Below are 23,288 nucleotides of genomic sequence, written 5' to 3' on the forward strand. Positions count from 1 at the left end.
GTGAGAGGTGTGCAGATTGAAGCAAGGATATGGTTTATAATCATCTCAGAGGGAGCGGTGTGCAGAGTGAAGTGAGGCTATGGTTTATAGTCTGATGGTGAGAGGTGTGCAGATTGAAGCAAGGATATGGTTTATAATCATCTCAGAGGGAGCGGTGTGCAGAGTGAAGTGAGGCTATGGTTTATAGTCTGACAGAGAGAGGTGTGCAGAGTGAAGCACAGATATGGTTTATAGTATCATAGTGAGTCGGGTGTAGTGTGAAGCGAGGCTTGCAGCAACACATGTGCCCAATAAAGAGAAAACCAGTCATAGACACAGACTGAGAAGTGTGCAGAGTGAAAAGGAGGCAAATTATAGACTTACAAACAGAGAATTGATGAATTGAGAGGAAACTGGTTCTAGAGTCAGACTGAGAGGAGTGCAGAATGGAAAGGAAGCAAGTTATAGACTCACAGCAGGAGATTTGCTAAATTAAGTTAAGAGAAAACTGGTTGTAGACTCTGTAAGGAAGGCATGGTATCAAAGTAAGACAGACACACGTGAGCATAGTTCCAGGGTGTTTATTAAACTGTGAAAATGGGTGAGATAAAGATGGGAGCAAACTACGAACATCAAATAATAATAATACAGTCCTAGTTGAGTCTAGTCAAATAATAAGGGCCTATACTAACAAAGACTATTGCCAATCTGTCATGCCGCCGTCTTTTGGTGGCCGCTGGCGGTTATGGAAGGCTTGGCGTTGGCGGCGCCATTAGATGTTCCGTGTGTTTTTTCTTTCACTTCCTGGTTTGGCGGTCTAGTCTTTTTCTTCTGTGTGTCTTTTCCTTCCACTTCCTGGTTTATCGGTCTAGCCTTTTCTCTTGTTTCCGTATTTAACCACGCCCCTCTCTGGGCTCTGTGCGTTGCAACTTTGTTTCTTTCGCTTTGTTGCCGTGCTACTGTGTTTCCAGTACTTTTTCCTGTTGCCTGGTTTACTCAGTAACTAAAGCAGTGTTTCTTTCTACTGCTTCTTCCCTTCCTTATTTACCTGTTTTCTCCGTTCTATCGATTCCCGTGCCTTTCGGGGCTCCTCTATTCCTTCCTGTTTTCCGGATCTCGTTCCGGTATCTGGCAGTGGTGTGTTCCTCCATCCCGGTTCCCCGGGCTTCTCATGCTACAACTTCAAATACTACAGCTTGACTGCTTCGGAAAGACTTTCCTGTTTTTCACTTGCATTCCGGACTCACCAGTCAACTCCTCCAGCACTTATTCGTTAGCAACAACATCCGGCGAGAGGTTTTTTTAAGCGGCTGCTTTTTTCCTCTCTTCCTGGCATCTTCGGGACAGGGGCCGGCTGTTTCCCTGTTTATCAGGGAATCAGGGTGGCTTCTTCCCGCGGACGACCTTATCTCTTCACAAAGAAGAAAAGACCAAAAGACAAGTCCTACAGACGAGGAAATCTTCTGGAAGAAACAGGTGAGGAGAAAGGCGAGGAGGACATAGACTTATCTGATTTGGAGGAATCTCCGTTATATCCCAGCACTTGTGACAGTTTGCAACGCCAAGAAGAGAACACAATGTCTATCCTGGAACAGGTCCAAGATTTGCTCACTGCAATGCAGAATGTGACATTAGAATTACAGACTGTGAAAGCCGAAAACGCTGCTTTGAGGCAGCGTGTCGATCACTTCGAACAGTCCCGGAGTGATCTGCCTCCCATGCCCTTAGCCTGCGGTAAATACGATGGCTCTCCAGCTAGATTCAAAGAGTTCATGGAGGCATGCATAATCTATTTCACTTTCAGACCACAAACATATGCCTCAGACTCAGCCCGTATAGGTTTTCTAATTTCTAACCTTACGGGTAACGCCCTTTCTTGGGCTACCCCTCTGGTGACCGGTGCCAGCCCTTTACTCCAAGATTATGCCGGTTTCACCACCCAATTCAAAATGGCTTTTGAAAGGCAAGAGTCTGCGGTAGTCGCCAGTGAACAGTTACTGGATATTCGACAAGGAAGTACGGACCTGCTGACATACATCTCCCGTTTTAAACGGGTGGCTGCTGACGCAGGCTGGCAAGAGAACGCTCAGTACACCATCTTTCGCAGAGGATTAAGGGAGGATCTCAAAGACGAATTAGCAAGGGTTAACCGACCAGCTACTTTAACCGACCTGTGGTCTACTGTTATTCAGCTGGACTTCCGCATCTCAGAACGACGGTCTGAACGTCGAAAACAACGTGGATTTCCTGCTACACCTGATCCTGGGATTCCCTCTCCCTCTCCCACCTGTATGTCAAAAGAGGAACCAATGCAGATTGGAACTACCCGAGGGCCACTCACCCCGGAAGAAAGAAGAAGACGCAGAGAGAACAACCTGTGTATGTATTGTGGATCCAATCAACATATTCTTAGAGACTGTCCTAACGTGCCTCCCAGACGTTCGGGAAACGCCAGTCCTCGGAACTAGTCGGGACAAGTTACCGAGGGGGATTTCCTGGTCCCTTCGTCTCTTTATCGGTCACACCCACGCCGTCCACAGAAGACAACCGTCTGATGGTAGTTGGAGTGGAGTTAAGCCTCTCTCAGCAGTCCTATGAGGTTTTGGCACTACTGGACTGTGGTGCTGCCGGTTGCTTTATGGATTTGGTTTGGGCGGAAAAGGTTGGCATTCACCGTTTGCAAAAAGACGAGGATCAAAAGGTGGAGGGTGTAGATGGTAGACCACTCAGCTCGGGCCTTATCACTCATACTACACCTCCTATGCAGATGAAGATCCTACATCACAACGAAACCATTCAATTTGACCTCATCCGAGCAGCACATTTTCCATTGATCCTGGGAGTCTCGTGGCTTCGGAAGCATAATCCGACCATTGATTGGACAAAGAATCAACTGTCCTTTACATCAGCCTTTTGTCGTAGTTCATGTTCCTCACAGACCCAACATACTACGGTTCATGTTTTTCCGGAATTAGACTCTAGTTCGGAGGTACTAAAGGTAAACAGTATCCCCAGAGAATATCTCCGCTATCAGGAGGTGTTTACGGACGATGGTCCTCAGAAGTTACCACCTCATAGACCAGAGGACTGTCAGATCGTTCTCCAGCCCAACGCTGTTGTACCTTTTGGAAGGATGTTTTCTCTTTCTCTTAAGGAAAAGAAGGCACTTAAAGAATACCTGGATGCTAATACACATCATGGCCTGATCCGACCTTCGTTTTCTCCTGCTGGGGCTTCACTTTTTTTTGTTCCAAAGAAAGGTTCCGATGAACTTCGCCCTTGCATTGACTATAGGGGTCTTAACCAAGTTACTCTCAGAGATAGGTATCCCATGCCACTGATCGGAGACATCCTAGAAGCTGTTCAAGGGGCGAAGATCTTCTCAAAGATTGATTTAAGAAGAGCCTACCACCTTTTGAGGATACGATCCGGTGATGAATGGAAGACGGCTTTTCGCACTCCCTTCGGACACTATGAATATTGTGTTATGCCGTTTGGTCTTGTCAATGCTCCATCTGTATTTCAGAGATTCATGGATCGCATTTTCTACGATCTACTTTTTCATTGTGCTGTCGTCTACCTCGACGACATTTTGGTTTATTCTAGAGACGCTCAACTTCATGCTAAACATCTCCACCAAGTCCTTCAAAGATTGCAAGACAATCTACTCAAGGCCAATGCTGACAAGTGCATTTTTCAAGTCTCCGAGGTCAACTATCTTGGCTTTATCTTGTCTTCAGAAGGTATTCGCATGGATCCCGCTAAGACCGACGCCATCTTGCAATGGCCAACACCTCATACCATCAGAGACGTCCAAAGGTTTTTAGGTCTAGCCAATTTTTATCGCAAATTCATCCAAGGATTTTCGGATCGAGTTCTACCCATTACAAGGTTGCTAAAGAAGTCATCCATGCCCTTCACCTGGTCTTCTGAGGCAAACCGGGCTTTCCAACTTCTCAAGAAGGAATTCTGCTCTGCCCCGGTACTTCATCAACCAGATCAGAATCTAAGATTCATTGTGGAAACTGACGCCTCTTCTGCAGCAATTGGAGCAGCTCTCCTACAGGAACACGGAGAGCTAGAATATCCCGTTGCCTACATGTCCAAAACACTGAACGACAGTCAAACACATTATTCGGTGATAGAAAAAGAACTACTGGCAATGAAATCCGCATGCGAAGAATGGCGACATCTCCTACAGGGAGCTACTCATCCTTTTGAAATCAGAACAGATCATAAAAATCTTAAGATTCTGCAAAAGATGGAATGCGTCAACTCACGTCAAGCTCGCTGGGCACATTTTTTCTCCCAATATGATTTCATACTGACTTACTTACCAGGTTCCAAGAACATACTTGCTGATGCCCTTTCCAGAAGACCAGTACCAGACAGGGTTCTGAAGGAATTTCCCAGTCTCATGCTACCAGAAGTTAAAGTGATCTGTTCTGTGGAGTCGTTCCTGGACAGAGTCCGTAAGGTCACACGATCCACTTACCCTCTTCCGAAGGATCTATCCATGCAAGGTGGTTTATGTTTTCAACAACAACGATTATTTCTACCAGACAGTATCTCCCGTCAGTCGGCTTTAAAATGGTGCCATGATGATCCAACAGCAGGACACAGAGGTGTAAAGAACACCTTGGAGTTGCTTCTTCGCAGGTTCTGGTGGCCTGGGATGGCCAAAGAAGTTACAACCTACGTCAAGTCATGCCCGGTATGTTGTCGATCCAAGTACAGCACTCAAAAGGCAATAGGGTATCTCCAACAACAGGACCTTCCAAAGAGACCCTGGAGCGTTATTTCTACAGATTTCATTGTGGATCTGCCACCTTCAGAAGGTTGTTCATGCATCATGGTAACGGTCGACTGCTTCACTAAGATGGCACATTTCACTCCTTTGGCGGGTCTCCCTACTGCAGCTGAGATGGCGGCTGTGTTTGCCAGAGAAATATTTCGCTTACATGGTACCCCGGACAAGATTATTTCTGACAGGGGATCTCAGTACACCTCGAAGTTCTGGAAGGAACTTTGTGAAAGACTGGGTATGGAACGAGCTTTGTCATCCGGTTTCCACCCACAGACCAATGGACAGACAGAAAGAACGAACGCCACTCTGGAGCAATATCTTCGGTGTTTCGCTAATGCCCAACAGGACAATTGGGTTAGTCTGTTGGTTACTGCAGAGTTTGCCTATAACAATGCAGAGCACAGTGCCACTGGTCTCAGTCCTTTCTTTTGTTCCTATGGTTTCCATCCCAGCTTTATTCCTTCTCTCTCTTTTCCTCCTTCTACAACTCCATCTGTTGATGCCCTACTTACCAGTATCTCGGATGCTCACAAGTCTGCCACGAGTTGCTTGCGAGCTAGCAGTCTCCGGTACCGAGCTTACTGCAACCTTAAGCGCCAGCCGGTTCCGGCATGGCGTAAAGGCACCAAGGTCTGGTTGTCTACTAGGTTTCTACCTCGTTGGCTACACCCCTCTAAACTTTCTCCCAGCTATCTGGGTCCTTTCCCTATACTTCGCCAGATCAATCCTGTGGCTTTTCGTCTCCAGTTGCCAAAACATATGCACCGTCTCCATCCGGTGTTTCATTCCTCCCTCCTTAGGGAATGCAAGGGTGATCCCTACCTTCGCACTTTGCCGCGTGATCCGGTTCCCAAGGTGATTCCTTCTGATGAGTATGAGGTGGCCTCCATTCGGGACTCCCGATATCATCAGGGTCGCTTGGAGTATCTCATCCACTGGAAAGGTTATCCACACTCAGAGGACTCCTGGGAACCGGTGTCTCATGTTCACGCTCTGGCATTGATTCAGCGGTTTCACCGTCTGTTCCCGGGTAAACCGGGGGGGGTGTCGCTTGGTAGGGGGCATACTGTCATGCCGCCGTCTTTTGGTGGCCGCTGGCGGTTATGGAAGGCTTGGCGTTGGCGGCGCCATTAGATGTTCTGTGTGTTTTTTCTTTCACTTCCTGGTTTGGCGGTCTAGTCTTTTTCTTCTGTGTGTCTTTTCCTTCCACTTCCTGGTTTATCGGTCTAGCCTTTTCTCTTGTTTCCGTATTTAACCACGCCCCTCTCTGGGCTCTGTGCGTTGCAACTTTGTTTCTTTCGCTTTGTTGCCGTGCTACTGTGTTTCCAGTACTTTTTCCTGTTGCCTGGTTTACTCAGTAACTAAAGCAGTGTTTCTTTCTACTGCTTCTTCCCTTCCTTATTTACCTGTTTTCTCCGTTCTATCGATTCCCGTGCCTTTCGGGGCTCCTCTATTCCTTCCTGTTTTCCGGATCTCGTTCCGGTATCTGGCAGTGGTGTGTTCCTCCATCCCGGTTCCCCGGGCTTCTCATGCTACAACTTCAAATACTACAGCTTGACTGCTTCGGAAAGACTTTCCTGTTTTTCACTTGCATTCCGGACTCACCAGTCAACTCCTCCAGCACTTATTCGTTAGCAACAACATCCGGCGAGAGGTTTTTTTAAGCGGCTGCTTTTTTCCTCTCTTCCTGGCATCTTCGGGACAGGGGCCGGCTGTTTCCCTGTTTATCAGGGAATCAGGGTGGCTTCTTCCCGCGGACGACCTTATCTCTTCACAAAGAAGAAAAGACCAAAAGACAAGTCCTACAGACGAGGAAATCTTCTGGAAGAAACAGGTGAGGAGAAAGGGGAGGAGGACATAGACTTATCTGATTTGGAGGAATCTCCGTTATATCCCAGCACTTGTGACACAATCTTTACAGCTATTCTACAAAATAGTGTGGGATAATGTTCACAAGCAAAGAAGGAAGTGTCACAAAATAATAAGTCAGGTTGGTATGGCCAGGGTCTCCCTTGCCCACGTTTGAAGCATGGGACAAGGCAGGACTCTCGAGCACAGCACACTTCTGGGCTTCTCCGGCCCAAGCTCACAGTTCCTTCTCCAATATCAGGGCCTTCTGTGCCCAAGTCTCTTTTATGCAAAGTCTCTTGCGTTAGAGGGCCTGATGTATCATAAACAACAAACAAAAGTTCCTTCTATAAATCTTCATGTCAGGCGATTACTCTTCACCCGTGGATCCCCCTCAGCCAGGCTCTGATCCCTTTCGCAATGTTAGCCTCCCTCAGTCGGGCTCAGACCAGCATCACACTGTGGACATCCCTCAGTCAGGTTCATGTTAGTCACCACACTGCAGTTCACTTAGCTTTTCAATACACAACGTGTCAAAGACTTTTGAATGTACAAGGGGTCTGACTTGACCCTTGTATGACAACTTTTGACATTTCCTGCCGGCCCTCCCTATGGCCTCTTGGGTCTTGCAGTTTTCTTAATTCAACATATCCTCCTTGCTCAAGAGCGGGGCATTTATTAGAGTCTTTCGAATGAGTGCCCACGTGGCACCTGACCACTCTAACCCTGATGCCTCGTTTGTTCACAAAAAGTCCTTTGTCTATTATCTTCTTTTCTTTATGCAAATGTTGCCAGTGCAACCTTGAGTTTAACACAGTACGGTCCACAATTAGTTTCTTCCGACTCACCGACTGTGCTGAACTCATTGACTTTTCGTCCGCTGGAGTCAAGGATGGTACCTCATTGACAAGCTCTTTTCCCCGATCTGGCTATCAGTGCGGGAGGGCCAAGTGTACTGTTGACATGAAGGTTTTGCGGGTCTGGGTTGAAAAGGGCAAGGGTGAGGCTATCCTTGTTGTCCTTTCGGTTTCCAACACCTGTCTCCTTCGTTTGAACTGCCATCCCGGAATAGCTGCTTCCTCGTGTGTTCAGCCTTGCTCAAAGAGTTCTCTCGTGCTCCGCCTTTTATCCCTGTGGGGAAGGGAAAGGGCCGTCAGGTGTGTGTAGTTATCGGCAATTGCCTGACTCTGCCTGATCCTTGTGTTGGGACATGTCAGGCAAACAGCTCTGGTGTTAGTCCGTTGTCTTTTGCAATGTGAGAAAGTGATTGTGTAGGAAAAGGGGAGAGGTAGAGTATTTAGGTATCCTACGGGTTTAGGCTGGGGAAAAGGTGTCATAAGGAAGGGGATATCACATGGCACCCTTTCGGCTTCCGCTCCCTGAAGACCCCCATCCAGATGATCCTCCTGTACTGGTCCAACCCCAGGAACTGGATCCAATATGGATGGCCGTGTCCTGGCCACCTGGATGACAGATCCCCGGGGGCTAGCTGGTGAGACACCTTCAGGTTTCTCAAAACTCAGACTGAGAGGTGTACAGAGTGAAAAGAAGGCAAGTTATAGATGCACAACAAGGGATGTGCCAATTAAGAGGAAAATTGTCCCAGATTCTGATTGCAGAGTGAAGATGTAACAATGTACAGACTGTCAGTGAGAAATGTGAAGAGCGAAGACAAGGTATAGCTTCACAGTGAGACTTGTGCAGAGTGAAAAGGATAAAAGTTGTAGACTGTAGAAGTGTGCTGAGAAAGGGTGAGGAGGAGGCTCAGTTGGAGGTGTGCCGAAAGAAGACAGAAGAGACCCACTACAAGATGTATGCAGAGTGAAGAGAACCTGAACTCCAAACTCATCACATTACAAAAGCAATTATGAACCCACAGTAGAGTGTGCAGACCGAAATAGAATCCACGCACAGACTCACAATGGGAGGTGTGCTACAGTGAGGCGCGAGAAGAGTCAATTGGATAAAAATGGCTGATTCAAATTCCTAGCCAAGCAGATTAAAGAACTACCTAGTTACAGAGATATATGTGCAGAGTGAAGCAGCCTGTAGCATTATGGAGATGGGCTATCGACCCCTAGTGAGAAGCGTGCAGAGAGAATACAACGGGTCACTGCCTAACAGTGCCTCCCTAACAGTGTTCAGTTATTTGGTTAAAGTAAAGGTGTGCAGAGTGAGGATAGAGTGGCATTAAGAGGCGAGAGGCGTGCAAAAAACGGTGTATCGACTCAGTAATTAACTCAGAATGAGCTGCAGGGTGATGAAAACACACAATTAACTCCTAGCTCGAGATGTGCAGAGTGAAGGGGGACCTGGCCGCAGAGACTCACAGTGATAAGTGACAATACACGAGCTATATTTACAGGAAGGCGCGCACAGATTTAGAACCAAATACAAATGTGTGCAGAGTGAAAAGGACAACTTGTAGAGTGAAAGGTGTGAAAAGACAGCGATGTTCTAAGAGAAGACTGGAGTGGGGGTGTGCAGAGTGCAGCAGAGGTGAGTTACACATTCAAAGCTGTGAAGAGAAAGGAGAGGTCTGTACAGCGAAGCAGAGAAACTGTAGACTTAGAGGCGGGCACAGCGAAGCAGAAGGGGTGCAGAGTAAGAAGACAGTCTCCTAATGAGAGGTGTTCAGAGTGACGCAGAGAGAAGCTATAGGCTCGTAGTTAAAGCTGTGCAGAGTGAAGAGACAGTTACAGGCACCTAATAAGAAGTGGTGTGTACAGTGATGCAGCAACTAGCTAGAATCGTAGCGATCTGTTTGCAGAGTGAAGATACATGTACAGACTAATAATGGGAGGTGTTAAGAAGAAAGTTTCAGGCTCACAGTTATAAGTGTGCAGAGTGAAGGGATAGGATGCAGACAGAATAAAGAGGAGAACAGATATATACACACAATTTTAGATGTGAAACATTTCTTTCATCTCTCCCTCTCTCCCTCTCATATCCCTGTTCCTCTCTTTCATATCCCTGGCACTCCTTCTCCACATCATGTTTCTCCCCTTCCCATCCTTCTCTCAGCCTCTATATTTATTCTCCCATCAGTACCCATGGCCACTCCTTACTATATGCACTTATGTAGGTCCCCTCCTCCTGTGGTTCCAGGAAGTGCAGGTCTTGGCACTCCTTCCCTCCATCATGTCTCCCCTTCCAATCTTTCTCTCTGCATCTATAGTCATTCTCCCAGCAGTCCACCATGGCCACTCCTTACTATATGCACTCTTGTAGGTCCCCTCCTCCTGTGGCTCCAGGAAGTGCAGGTCTTGGCACTCCTTCCCTCCATCATGTCTCCCCTTCCCATCTTTCGCTCTGCATCTATAGTTATGCTCCCATCAGTCCACCATGGTCACTCCTTACTATATGCACTCTTGTAGGTCCCCTCCTCCTGTGGCTCCAGGAAGTGCAGGTCTTGGCACTCCTTCCCTCCATCATGTCTCCCCTTCCCATCTTTAGCTCTGCATCTATAGTTATTCTCCCATCAGTCGACCATGGCCACTCCTTACTATATGCACTCTTGTAGGTCCCCTCCTCCTGTGGGTCCAGGGAGTGCAGATCTCGAAACTCCTTCCTTCCATCATGTGTCTCTCCTTCCCATCTTTCTCTCTGCATCTATAGTTATTCTCCCATCAGTCGACCATGGCCACTCCTTACTATATGCACTCTTGTAGGTCCCCTCCTCCTGTGGGTCCAGGGAGTGCAGGTCTTGGTACTCCTTCGACATGGTTGCCCTCTTGCTCTCTGGCTTGCAGTTCAGGAATAGAGAGAACTCCCTGCAGAGGATGAGAAGGATAGTCACCGTGGCATCAATGTTTAAACTTACGGCAAAGTGGAGCCTTTGCTATACCCAGCAGTGGCATTCATTAACATCTGAACATTCTTTTGAATTCCTCACATATCTTTCAATTGGTTTAAAGGCATGCGTTTGACATTTGGTCATGAAATCCTCATTATACATTACAAAAAGGGCAAAGGGCATTGGATAAGACAAAATGCATAGGGTGGGGCTGCCCCACCTTGTCACCCTCAACCACACCATGTTTGATCACTTAAAAGAAAGCAGCGCCTCACCACTGGCGTCTCTGCATCGATTCTCAGAGTGCAGAGGTCCTTGCCAATCAGCATGCAGTGGCATGGACTGGCATCTTCGGAGAGAGATGATGTTCTCCTTGGCATATGGCAATGGCTCTAACCAACCCCTCCACGCCTTTCCATGTTACTCTTAGTGCTGTCTCCTATTCACTGCTGACATAAGGCATGTGGCACATTCCGGATCCCATGAAGGGGCGAGGGAGGAAGCGGAGAGGGAAGAAGAGGAGTGGGGGAAGAGGAGCGAGGACTGCAGGAGAGGAGAGGGAAGAAGAGGAGTGGGGGAAGAGGAGAGGGGAGAAGAGGAGAGGAGGGAAGAGGAGCGGGGACTGGAGGAGAGGCGAGGGAAGAAGAGGAGAGGGAAGAAGAGGAGTGGGGGAAGAAGAGGAGTGGGGGAAGAGGAGAGGAGAGGGAAGAAGAGGAGTGGGGGAAGAGGAGGAGTGGGGGGAGAGGAGCAGGGCCTGGAGGAGATGGAGGAAGAGGAGCGAGGACTGCAGGAGAGGAGAGGGAAGAAGAGGAGTGGGGGAAGAGGAGAGGGGAGAAGAGGAGAGGAGGGAAGAGGAGCGGGGACTGGAGGAGAGGCGAGGGAAGAAGAGGAGTGGGGGAAGAGGAGGAGTGGGGGAAGAGGAGCAGGGCCTGCAGGAGATGGAGGAAGAGGAGAGGGGAGAAGAGGAGAGGAGGGAAGAGGAGCGGGGACTGGAGGAGAGGCGAGGGAAGAAGAGGAGAGGGAAGAAGAGGAGTGTGGGAAGAGGAGCGAGGACTGGAGGAGAGGAGAGGGAAGAAGAGGAGTGGGGGAAGAGGAGCAGGGCCTGGAGGAGATGGAGGAAGAGGAGAGGGAAGAAGAGGAGAGGAGAGAAGAGGAGCGGGGACTGGAGGAGAGGAGAGGGAAGAAGAGGAGAGGGAAGAAGAGGAGTGTGGGAAGAGGAGCGAGGACTGGAGGAGAGGAGAGGGAAGAAGAGGAGTGGGGGAAGAGGAGCAGGGCCTGGAGGAGATGGAGGAAGAGGAGAGGGGAGAAGAGGAGAGGAGAGAAGAGGAGCGGGGACTGGAGGAGAGGCGAGGGAAGAAGAGGAGAGGGAAGAAGAGGAGTGTGGGAAGAGGAGGAGTGGGGGAAGAGGAGCAGGGCCTGGAGGAGATGGAGGAAGAGGAGAGGGGAGAAGAGGAGAGGAGGGAAGAGGAGCGGGGACTGGAGGAGAGGCGAGGGAAGAAGAGGAGAGGGAAGAAGAGGAGTGTGGGAAGAGGAGCGAGGACTGGAGGAGAGGAGAGGGAAGAAGAGGAGTGGGGGAAGAGGAGCAGGGCCTGGAGGAGATGGAGGAAGAGGAGAGGGAAGAAGAGGAGAGGAGAGAAGAGGAGCGGGGACTGGAGGAGAGGAGAGGGAAGAAGAGGAGAGGGAAGAAGAGGAGTGTGGGAAGAGGAGCGAGGACTGGAGGAGAGGAGAGGGAAGAAGAGGAGTGGGGGAAGAGGAGCAGGGCCTGGAGGAGATGGAGGAAGAGGAGAGGGGAGAAGAGGAGAGGAGAGAAGAGGAGCGGGGACTGGAGGAGAGGCGAGGGAAGAAGAGGAGAGGGAAGAAGAGGAGTGTGGGAAGAGGAGGAGTGGGGGAAGAGGAGCAGGGCCTGGAGGAGATGGAGGAAGAGGAGAGGGGAGAAGAGGAGAGGAGAGAAGAGGAGCGGGGACTGGAGGAGAGGAGAGGGAGGAAGAGGAGTGGGGGAAGAGGAGCAGGGCCTGGAGGAGATGGAGGAAGAGGAGAGGGGAGAAGAGGAGAGGAGAGAAGAGGAGCGGGGACTGGAGGAGAGGCGAGGGAAGAAGAGGAGAGGGAAGAAGAGGAGTGGGGGAAGAGGAGCGAGGACTGGAGGAGAGGAGAGGGAAGAAGAGGAGTGGGGGAAGAGGAGCAGGGCCTGGAGGAGATGGAGGAAGAGGAGAGGGGAGAAGAGGAGAGGAGAGAAGAGGAGCGGGGACTGGAGGAGAGGCGAGGGAAGAAGAGGAGAGGGAAGAAGAGGAGTGTGGGAAGAGGAGCGAGGACTGGAGGAGAGGAGAGGGAAGAAGAGGACTGGGGGAAGAGGAGCAGGGCCTGGAGGAGATGGAGGAAGAGGAGAGGGGAGAAGAGGAGAGGAGGGAAGAGGAGCGGGGACTGGAGGAGAGGCGAGGGAAGAAGAGGAGAGGGAAGAAGAGGAGTGTGGGAAGAGGAGCGAGGACTGGAGGAGATGGAGGAAGCGGAGAGGGAAGAAGAGGAGTGGGGGAAGAGGAGCGAGGACTGGAGGAGAGGAGAGGGAAGAAGAGGAGTGGGGGAAGAGGAGCAGGGCCTGCAGGAGATGGAGGAAGAGGAGAGGGGAGAAGAGGAGAGGAGAGAAGAGGAGCGGGGACTGGAGGAGAGGCGAGGGAAGAAGAGGAGAGGGAAGAAGAGGAGTGTGGGAAGAGGAGCGAGGACTGGAGGAGATGGAGGAAGAGGAGAGGGGAGAAGAGGAGTGGGGGAAGAGGAGCGAGGACTGGAGGAGAGGAGAGGGAAGAAGAGGAGTGGGGGAAGAAGAGGAGTGGGAAGAAGAGGAGTGTGGGAAGAGGAGCGAGGACTGGAGGAGATGGAGGAAGAGGAGAGGGAGAAGAGGAGTGGGGGAAGAGGAGCGAGGACTGGAGGAGAGGAGAGGGAAGAAGAGGAGTGGGGGAAGAGGAGCAGGGCCTGGAGGAGATGGAGGAAGAGGAGAGGGGAGAAGAGGAGAGGAGAGGAGAGAAGAGGAGCGGGGACTGGAGGAGAGGCGAGGGAAGAAGAGGAGAGGAGAGAAGAGGAGCGGGGACTGGAGGAGAGGCGAGGGAAGAAGAGGAGTGGGGGAAGAGGAGCAGGGCCTGGAGGAGATGGAGGAAGAGGAGAGGGAAGAAGAGGAGAGGAGAGAAGAGGAGCGGGGACTGGAGGAGAGGAGAGGGAAGAAGAGGAGTGGGGGAAGAGGAGCAGGGCCTGGAGGAGATGGAGGAAGAGGAGAGGGGAGAAGAAGAGAGGAGAGAAGAGGAGCGGGGACTGGAGGAGAGGCGAGGGAGGAAGCGGAGAGGGAAGAAGAGGAGTGGGGGAAGAGGAGCGAGGACTGGAGGAGATGGAGGAAGAGGAGAGGGGAGAAGAAGAGAGGAGAGAAGAGGAGCGGGGACTGGAGGAGAGGCGAGGGAGGAAGCGGAGAGGGAAGAAGAGGAGTGGGGGAAGAGGAGCGAGGACTGGAGGAGATGGAGGAAGAGGAGAGGGGAGAAGAGGAGTGGGGGAAGAGGAGCGAGGACTGGAGGAGAGGAGAGGGAAGAAGAGGAGTGGGGGAAGAGGAGCAGGGCCTGGAGGAGATGGAGGAAGAGGAGAGGGGAGAAGAAGAGAGGAGAGAAGAGGAGCGGGGACTGGAGGAGAGGCGAGGGAGGAAGCGGAGAGGGAAGAAGAGGAGTGGGGGAAGAGGAGCGAGGACTGGAGGAGATGGAGGAAGAGGAGAGGGGAGAAGAGGAGTGGGGGAAGAGGAGCGAGGACTGGAGGAGATGGAGGAAGCGGAGAGGGAAGAAGAGGAGTGGGGGAAGAGGAGCGAGGACTGGAGGAGAGGAGAGGGAAGAAGAGGAGTGGGGGAAGAGGAGCAGGGCCTGGAGGAGATGGAGGAAGAGGAGAGGGAAGAAGAAGAGAGGAGAGGAGAGAAGAGGAGCGGGGACTGGAGGAGAGGCGAGGGAGGAAGCGGAGAGGGAAGAAGAGGAGTGGGGGAAGAGGAGCGAGGACTGGAGGAGATGGAGGAAGAGGAGAGGGGAGAAGAGGAGTGGGGGAAGAGGAGCGGGGACTGGAGGAGAGGCGAGGGAAGAAGAGGAGAGGGAAGAAGAGGAGTGTGGGAAGAGGAGCGAGGACTGGAGGAGAGGAGAGGGAAGAAGAGGAGTGGGGGAAGAGGAGCAGGGCCTGGAGGAGATGGAGGAAGAGGAGAGGGGAGAAGAAGAGAGGAGAGAAGAGGAGCGGGGACTGGAGGAGAGGCGAGGGAGGAAGCGGAGAGGGAAGAAGAGGAGTGGGGGAAGAGGAGCGAGGACTGGAGGAGATGGAGGAAGAGGAGAGGGGAGAAGAGGAGTGGGGGAAGAGGAGCGAGGACTGGAGGAGAGGAGAGGGAAGAAGAGGAGTGGGGGAAGAGGAGCAGGGCCTGGAGGAGATGGAGGAAGAGGAGAGGGGAGAAGAAGAGAGGAGAGAAGAGGAGCGGGGACTGGAGGAGAGGCGAGGGAGGAAGCGGAGAGGGAAGAAGAGGAGTGGGGGAAGAGGAGCGAGGACTGGAGGAGATGGAGGAAGAGGAGAGGGGAGAAGAGGAGTGGGGGAAGAGGAGCGAGGACTGGAGGAGATGGAGGAAGCGGAGAGGGAAGAAGAGGAGTGGGGGAAGAGGAGCGAGGACTGGAGGAGAGGAGAGGGAAGAAGAGGAGTGGGGGAAGAGGAGCAGGGCCTGGAGGAGATGGAGGAAGAGGAGAGGGAAGAAGAAGAGAGGAGAGAAGAGGAGCGGGGACTGGAGGAGAGGCGAGGGAGGAAGCGGAGAGGGAAGAAGAGGAGTGGGGGAAGAGGAGCGAGGACTGGAGGAGATGGAGGAAGAGGAGAGGGGAGAAGAGGAGTGGGGGAAGAGGAGCGAGGACTGGAGGAGAGGAGAGGGAAGAAGAGGAGTGGGGGAAGAGGAGCAGGGCCTGGAGGAGATGGAGGAAGAGGAGAGGGGAGAAGAAGAGAGGAGAGAAGAGGAGCGGGGACTGGAGGAGAGGCGAGGGAGGAAGCGGAGAGGGAAGAAGAGGAGTGGGGGAAGAGGAGCGAGGACTGGAGGAGATGGAGGAAGAGGAGAGGGGAGAAGAGGAGTGGGGGAAGAGGAGCGAGGACTGGAGGAGATGGAGGAAGCGGAGAGGGAAGAAGAGGAGTGGGGGAAGAGGAGCGAGGACTGGAGGAGAGGAGAGGGAAGAAGAGGAGTGGGGGAAGAGGAGCAGGGCCTGGAGGAGATGGAGGAAGAGGAGAGGGAAGAAGAGGAGAGGAGAGAAGAGGAGCGGGGACTGGAGGAGAGGCGAGGGAAGAAGAGGAGAGGGAAGAAGAGGAGTGTGGGAAGAGGAGCGAGGACTGGAGGAGAGGAGAGGGAAGAAGAGGAGTGGGGGAAGAGGAGCAGGGCCTGGAGGAGATGGAGGAAGAGGAGAGGGGAGAAGAGGAGAGAAGAGGAGCGGGGACTGGAGGAGAGGCGAGGGAAGAAGAGGAGAGGGAAGAAGAGGAGTGGGGGAAGAGGAGCAGGGCCTGGAGGAGATGGAGGAAGAGGAGAGGGGAGAAGAGGAGAGGAGAGAAGAGGAGCGGGGACTGGAGGAGAGGAGAGGGAAGAAGAGGAGTGGGGGAAGAGGAGCAGGGCCTGGAGGAGATGGAGGAAGAGGAGAGGAGAGAAGAGGAGCGGGGACTGGAAAAGAAAAGGGAAGAAGACGAGTGGGAGAAGAGGAGCAGGGACTGGAGCAGAGGAGGGAGCAGAAGAGGAGAGGGAAGAATAGGAGTGGGGAGAAGAGGAGTGGGGGAAGAGGAGCGGGGCCTGGAGGAGATGGAAGAAGAGAAGTGGGGAGAAGAGGTGCGGGGACTGGAGGAGAGGCGAGGGAAGAAGAGGAGAGGGAAGAAGAGGAGTGGGGGAAGAGGAGCGAGGACTGGAGGAGAGGAGAGGGAAGAAGAGGACTGGGGGAAGAGGAGCAGGGCCGGGAGGAGATGGAGGAAGAGGAGAGGGGAGAAGAGGAGAGGAGGGAAGAGGAGCGGGGACTGGAGGAGAGGCGAGGGAAGAAGAGGAGAGGGAAGAAGAGGAGTGGGGGAAGAGGAGCGAGGACTGGAGGAGAGGAGAGGGAAGAAGAGGAGTGGGGGAAGAGGAGCAGGGCTTGGAGGAGATGGAGGAAGAGGAGAGGGGAGAAGAGGAGAGGAGAGAAGAGGAGCGGGGACTGGAAAAGGGAAGAAGACGAGTGGGAGAAGAGGAGCGTGGAGAAGAGGAGCAGGGACTGGAGCCGAGGAGGGAGCAGAAGAGGAGAGGGAAGAAGAGGAGTGGGGGAAGAGGAGCGGGGCCTGGAGGAGATGGAAGAAGAGGAGAGGGGAGATGAGGAGCGGGGACTGAAGGAGAGGAGAGGGAGGAAGAGAAGTGGGGAGAAGAGGAGCAGGGACTGGAGAGGAGGAGAGGGAAGAAGACGAGTGGGGAGAAGAGAAGCAGGGAGAAGAGGTGCGGGGACTGAAGGATAGGAAGGTGAAGAATAGGAGAGGGAAGAAGAGGAGAGGGGAGAAGAGAAGTGGCCCCTGTGTGCCTCCATCGGCCGTTCCCCTTCCTGGATCACCAAGGTCCCGCCTCCCGAGCCCTCCCACCGCCCTGATTGGCTGCTCAAATCCAGCGTTGCAATCTAGCGACTTGCGCTGCACCTGCCTGCCTCCTTTGTGCCCAAATTCAGCAGGTGAGTGGATCGAGCTCCAGTGACCTCGTTTTGCCCAAATTGTAATAGCATTTCGTCTGTGAGCCCCTAGGCCCCTGTGTGCCTCCATCCACCGTTCCCCTTCCTGGATCACCAAGCTCCCGCCTCCCGAGCCCTCCCACCGCCCTGATTGGCTGCCCAAATCCAGCGTTGCAATCTAGCGACTTGCGCTTCCAAAGCCCCGGAGCCCCTGCTTCTCTCCCCTTCCCTCCCCGCTCCCTCTTCCTGCTTCCTCGAACCCTCCTGCCTCCCAGCCCGCCCCCTCCCCTAATTGGTTCGGGCAAGAAGATCTTCACTCATTGCCAGTCCTCCCAGGGCAGGCCTCTGCCCGGCACCCATCGGCTAAGGACCTGAGGCAAAGGACAGAGACGGCACCAGATCGTATCTGCAGGTATCAGCAGGAGAAGCAAGAAGCCACCAACAAGTAAGTGTGGCAAGGGCGGGGACAGAAGCAAATACTTCTCGCCATACTACCCTACCACTCAACCCTCACCATTTCAGATGTGTGCCCAATAGCCTCCCTATACAAAGATGAATCTAGAAATGTCCCAACTGTAGAAGTGTCCAAAGTTGAATTTTGAATTGCATTACAAGTCGATTAGAAAAGTGTGTCCAATAGCCTCCCTGGCAAATTGGTTTGAGACGTGTGTCCAATAGCCTCACTGTGGAAAGTTACATTTAGAAGTGTGTCCAATAGCCTCACTGTGGAAAGTTGCATTTAGAAGTGTGTCCAATAGCCTCACTGTGGAAAGTTGCATTTAGAAGTGTGTCCAATAGCCTCACTGTGGAAAGTTGCATTTAGAAGTGTGTCCAATAGCATCACTGTGGAAAATCGCATTTAGAAGTGTGCCCAATAGCCGCGCTGTGAAAGTTACATTTAGAAGTGTGTCCAATAGCCTCACTGTGGGAAGTTGCATTTAGAAGCGTGTCCAACAGCCTCACTGTGGAAAGTTGCATTTAGAAGTGTGTCCAATAGCCTCACTGTGAAAGTTACATTTAGAAGTGTGCCCAATAGCCTTGCTGTAAATGTTGCATTTAGAAGTGTGTCAATAGCCTCACTATGGAAAGTTGCATTTAGAAGTGTGTCCAATAGCATCACTGTAGAAAATCACATTTAGAAGTGTGCCCAATAGCCTCGCTGTGAAGGTTACATTTAGAAGTGTGTCCAATAGCCTCACTGTGGAAAGTTGCATTTAGAAGTGTGTCCAATAGCCTCACTGTGGAAAGTTGCATTTAGAAGTGTGTCCAATAGCATCACTGTGGAAAATCGCATTTAGAAGTGTGCCCAATACCCTCACTGTGAAAGTTACATTTAGAAGTGTGCCCAATAGCCTTGCTGTAAATGTTGCATTTAGAAGTGTGTCAATAGCCTCACTGTAGAAAATCACATTTAGAAGTGTGCCCAATAGCCTCACTGTGGAAAGTTGCATTTAGAAGTGTGTCCAATAGCATCACTGTGGAAAATCGCATTTAGAAGTGTGCCCAATACCCTCACTGTGAAAGTTACATTTAGAAGTGTGCCCAATAGCCTTCCTGTAAATGTTGCATTTAGAAGTGTGTCAATAGCCTCACTATGGAAAGTTGCATTTAGAAGTGTGTCCAATAGCCTCACTGTGGAAAGTTACATTTAGAAGTGTGCCCAATAGCCTCACTGTGGAAAGTTGCATTTAGAAGTGTGTCCAATAGCCTCACTGTGGAAAGTTGCATTTAGAAGTGTGTCCAATAGCCTCACTGTGGAAAGTTGCATTTAGAAGTGTGTCCAATAGCCTCACTGTGGAAAGTTGCATTTAGAAGTGTGTCCAATAGCCTCACTGTGGAAAGTTGCATTTAGAAGTGTGTCCAATAGCATCACTGTGGAAAATCGCATTTAGAAGTGTGCCCAATAGCCTCGCTGTGAAAGTTACATTTAGAAGTGTGTCCAATAGCCTCACTGTGGGAAGTTGCATTTAGAAGTGTGCCCAATATCCTCGCTGTGAAAGTTGCATTTAGAAGTGTGTCCAATAGCCTCACTGTGGAAAGTTGCATTTAGAAGTGTGTCCAATAGCATCACAGTGGAAAGTTGCATTTAAAAGTGTGTCCAATAGCATCACTGTAGAAAATCACATTTAGAAGTGTGCCCAATAGCCTCGCTGTGAAGGTTACATTTAAAAGTGTGTCCAATAGCCTCACTGTGGAAAGTTACATTTAGAAGTGTGTCCAATAGCCTCACTGTGGAAAGTTGCATTTAGAAGTGTGTCCAATAGCCTCACTGTGGAAAGTTGCATTTAGAAGTGTGTCCAATAGCATCACTGTGGAAAATCGCATTTAGAAGTGTGCCCAATAGCCGCGCTGTGAAAGTTACATTTAGAAGTGTGTCCAATAGCCTCACTGTGGGAAGTTGCATTTAGAAGCGTGTCCAATAGCCTCACTGTGGAAAGTTGCATTTAGAAGTGTGTCCAATAGCATCACTGTGGAAAATCGCATTTAGAAGTGTGCCCAATACCCTCACTTTGAAAGTTACATTTAGTAGTGTGCCCAATAGCCTTGCTGTAAAAGTTGCATTTAGAAGTGTGTCAATAGCCTCACTATGGAAAGTTGCATTTAGAAGTGTGCCCAATAGCCTCGCTGTGAAAGTTACATTTAGAAGTGTGTCAATAGCCTCACTGTGGAAAGCTGCATTTAGAAGTGTGTCCAATAGCATCACCGTGGAAAGTTGCATTTAGAAGTGTGTCCAATATCCTCATTGTGGAAAGTTGCATTTAAAAGTGTGTCCAATAGCATCACTGTGAAGGTTACATTTAAAAGTGTGTCCAATAGCCTCGCTGTGAAGGTTACATTTAAAAGTGTGTCCAATAGCCTCACTGTGGAAAGTTACATTTAGAAGTGTGTCCAATAGCATCACTGTGGAAAGTTGCATTTAGAAGTGTGTCCAATAGCCTCACTGTGGAAAGTTGCATTTAGAAGTGTGTCCAATAGCCTCACTGTGGAAAGTTGCATTTAGAAGTGTGTCCAATAGCATCACTGTGGAAAATCGCATTTAGAAGTGTGCCCAATAGCCGCGCTGTGAAAGTTACATTTAGAAGTGTGTCCAATAGCCTCACTGTGGGAAGTTGCATTTAGAAGCGTGTCCAATAGCCTCACTGTGGAAAGTTGCATTTAGAAGTGTGTCCAATAGCATCACTGTGGAAAATCGCATTTAGAAGTGTGCCCAATACCCTCACTGTGAAAGTTACATTTAGAAGTGTGCCCAATAGCCTTGCTGTAAAAGTTGCATTTAGAAGTGTGTCAATAGCCTCACTATGGAAAGTTGCATTTAGAAGTGTGCCCAATAGCCTTGCTGTAAAAGTTACATTTAGAAGTGTGTCCAATAGCCTCACTGTGGAAAGTTGCATTTAGAAGTGCGCCCAATAGCCTCCCTGGAAAATTGATTTTAGACGTGTGTCCAATAGCCTCACTGTGGAAAGCTGCATTTAGAAGTGTGTCCAATAACATCACCGTGGAAAGTTGCATTTAGAAGTGTGTCCAATATCCTCATTGTGGAAAGTTGCATTTAGAAGTGTGTCCAATAGCCTCACTGTGGAAAGTTGCATTTAGAAGTGTGTCCAATAGCATCACTGTGGAAAATCGCATTTAGAAGTGTGCCCAATAGCTGCGCTGTGAAAGTTACATTTAGAAGTGTGTCCAATAGCCTCACTGTGGAAAGTTGCATTTAGAAGTGTGCCCAATAGCCTCGCTGTGAAGGTTACATTTAGAAGTGTGTCCAATAGCCTCACTGTGGAAAGTTGCATTTAGAAGTGTGTCCAATAGCCTCACTGTGGAAAGTTGCATTTAGAAGTGTGCCCAATAGCCGCACTGTGAAAGTTACATTTAGAAGTGTGTCCAATAGCCTCACTATGGAAAATCGCATTTAGAAGTGTGCCCAATAGCCTTGCTGTAAAAGTTACATTTAGAAGTGTGTCCAATAGCCTCACTGTGGAAAGTTGCATTTAGAAGTGTGCCCAATAGCCTCCCTGGAAAATTGATTTTAGACGTGTGTCCAATAGCCTCACTGTGGAAAGTTGCATTTAGAAGTGTGTCCAATAGCCTCACCGTGGAAAGTTGCATTTAGAAGTGTGTCCAATAACCTCACTGTGGAAAGTTGCATTTAGAAGTGAGCCCAATAGCCTTGCTGTAAAAGTTACATTTAGAAGTGTGTCAATAGCCTCACTGTGGAAAGTTGCATTTTAGAAGTGTGTCCAATAGCCTCACTGTGGAAAGTTGCATTTAGAAGTGGTTCCAATAGCATCACTGTGGAACATTGCATTTAGAAGTGTGCCCAATAGCCTCGCTGTGAAAGTTACATTTAGAAGTGTGTCCAATAGCCTCACTGTGGAAAGTTGCATTTAGAAGTGTGTCCAATAGCATCACTGTGGAAAATCACATTTAGAAGTGTGCCCAATAGCCTCGCTGTGAAAGTTACATTTAGAAGTGTGTCCAATAGCCTCACTGTGGAAAGTTGCATTTAGAAGTGTGCCCAATAGCCTCACTGTGGAAAGTTGCATTTTGAAGTGTGTCCAATAGCCTCACTGTGGAAAGTTGCATTTAGAAGTGTGTCAATAGCCTCACTGTGGAAAGTTGCATTTTAGAAGTGTGTCCAATAGCTTCACTGTGGAAAGTTGCATTTAGAAGTGTGTCCAATAGCCTCACTGTGGAAAGTTGCATTTAGAAGTGTGTCCAATAGCATCACTGTGTGAAATCGCATTTAGAAGTGTGCCCAATAGCCGCGCTGTGAAAGTTACATTTAGAAGTGTGTCCAATAGCCTCACTGTGGGAAGTTGCATTTAGAAGCGTGTCCAATAGCCTCACTGTGGAAAGTTGCATTTAGAAGTGTGTCCAATAGCATCACTGTGGAAAATCGCATTTAGAAGTGTGCCCAATACCCTCACTGTGAAAGTTACATTTAGAAGTGTGCCCAATAGCCTTGCTGTAAAAGTTGCATTTAGAAGTGTGTCAATAGCCTCACTATGGAAAGTTGCATTTAGAAGTGTGCCCAATAGCCTTGCTGTAAAAGTTACATTTAGAAGTGTGTCCAATAGCCTCACTGTGGAAAGTTGCATTTAGAAGTGCGCCCAATAGCCTCCCTGGAAAATTGATTTTAGACGTGTGTCCAATAGCCTCACTGTGGAAAGCTGCATTTAGAAGTGTGTCCAATAGCATCACCGTGGAAAGTTGCATTTAGAAGTGTGTCCAATATCCTCATTGTGGAAAGTTGCATTTAAAAGTGTGTCCAATAGCATCACTGTGAAGGTTACATTTAAAAGTGTGTCCAATAGCCTCGCTGTGAAGGTTACATTTAAAAGTGTGTCCAATAGCCTCACTGTGGAAAGTTACATTTAGAAGTGTGTCCAATAGCCTCACTGTGGAAAGTTGCATTTAGAAGTGTGTCCAATAGCCTCACTGTGGAAAGTTGCATTTAGAAGTGTGTCCAATAGCCTCACTGTGGAAAGTTGCATTTAGAAGTGTGTCCAATAGCATCACTGTGGAAAATCGCATTTAGAAGTGTGCCCAATAGCCGCGCTGTGAAAGTTACATTTAGAAGTGTGTCCAATAGCCTCACTGTGGGAAGTTGCATTTAGAAGCGTGTCCAATAGCCTCACTGTGGAAAGTTGCATTTAGAAGTGTGTCCAATAGCATCACTGTGGAAAATCGCATTTAGAAGTGTGCCCAATACCCTCACTGTGAAAGTTACATTTAGAAGTGTGCCCAATAGCCTTGCTGTAAAAGTTGCATTTAGAAGTGTGTCAATAGCCTCACTATGGAAAGTTGCATTTAGAAGTGTGCCCAATAGCCTTGCTGTAAAAGTTACATTTAGAAGTGTGTCCAATAGCCTCACTGTGGAAAGTTGCATTTAGAAGTGCGCCCAATAGCCTCCCTGGAAAATTGATTTTAGACGTGTGTCCAATAGCCTCACTGTGGAAAGCTGCATTTAGAAGTGTGTCCAATAACATCACCGTGGAAAGTTGCATTTAGAAGTGTGTCCAATATCCTCATTGTGGAAAGTTGCATTTAGAAGTGTGTCCAATAGCCTCACTGTGGAAAGTTGCATTTAGAAGTGTGTCCAATAGCATCACTGTGGAAAATCGCATTTAGAAGTGTGCCCAATAGCTGCGCTGTGAAAGTTACATTTAGAAGT

The 23,288-nt window shown here is 49.9% G+C and overlaps 1 protein-coding gene across 1 annotated transcript in view; it reads right to left on the reverse strand.

Annotated features, from left to right (window-relative positions):
• LOC138566986 (asialoglycoprotein receptor 1-like) overlaps positions 1-23,288 on the reverse strand; it is a 475,397-nt gene that overhangs the window by 284,268 nt on the left and 167,841 nt on the right. The window contains exon 4 of the mRNA XM_069644787.1: positions 10,289-10,407. Coding sequence (XP_069500888.1) covers positions 10,289-10,407 — 119 coding nt within the window. The remainder of the gene's footprint in view (positions 1-10,288; positions 10,408-23,288) is intronic.

The sequence above is a fragment of the Ambystoma mexicanum genome, chromosome 1p (assembly GCF_040938575.1).
Source record: "Ambystoma mexicanum isolate Mex_15411 chromosome 1p, UKY_AmexF1_1, whole genome shotgun sequence".
NCBI lineage: Eukaryota > Metazoa > Chordata > Amphibia > Caudata > Ambystomatidae > Ambystoma > Ambystoma mexicanum.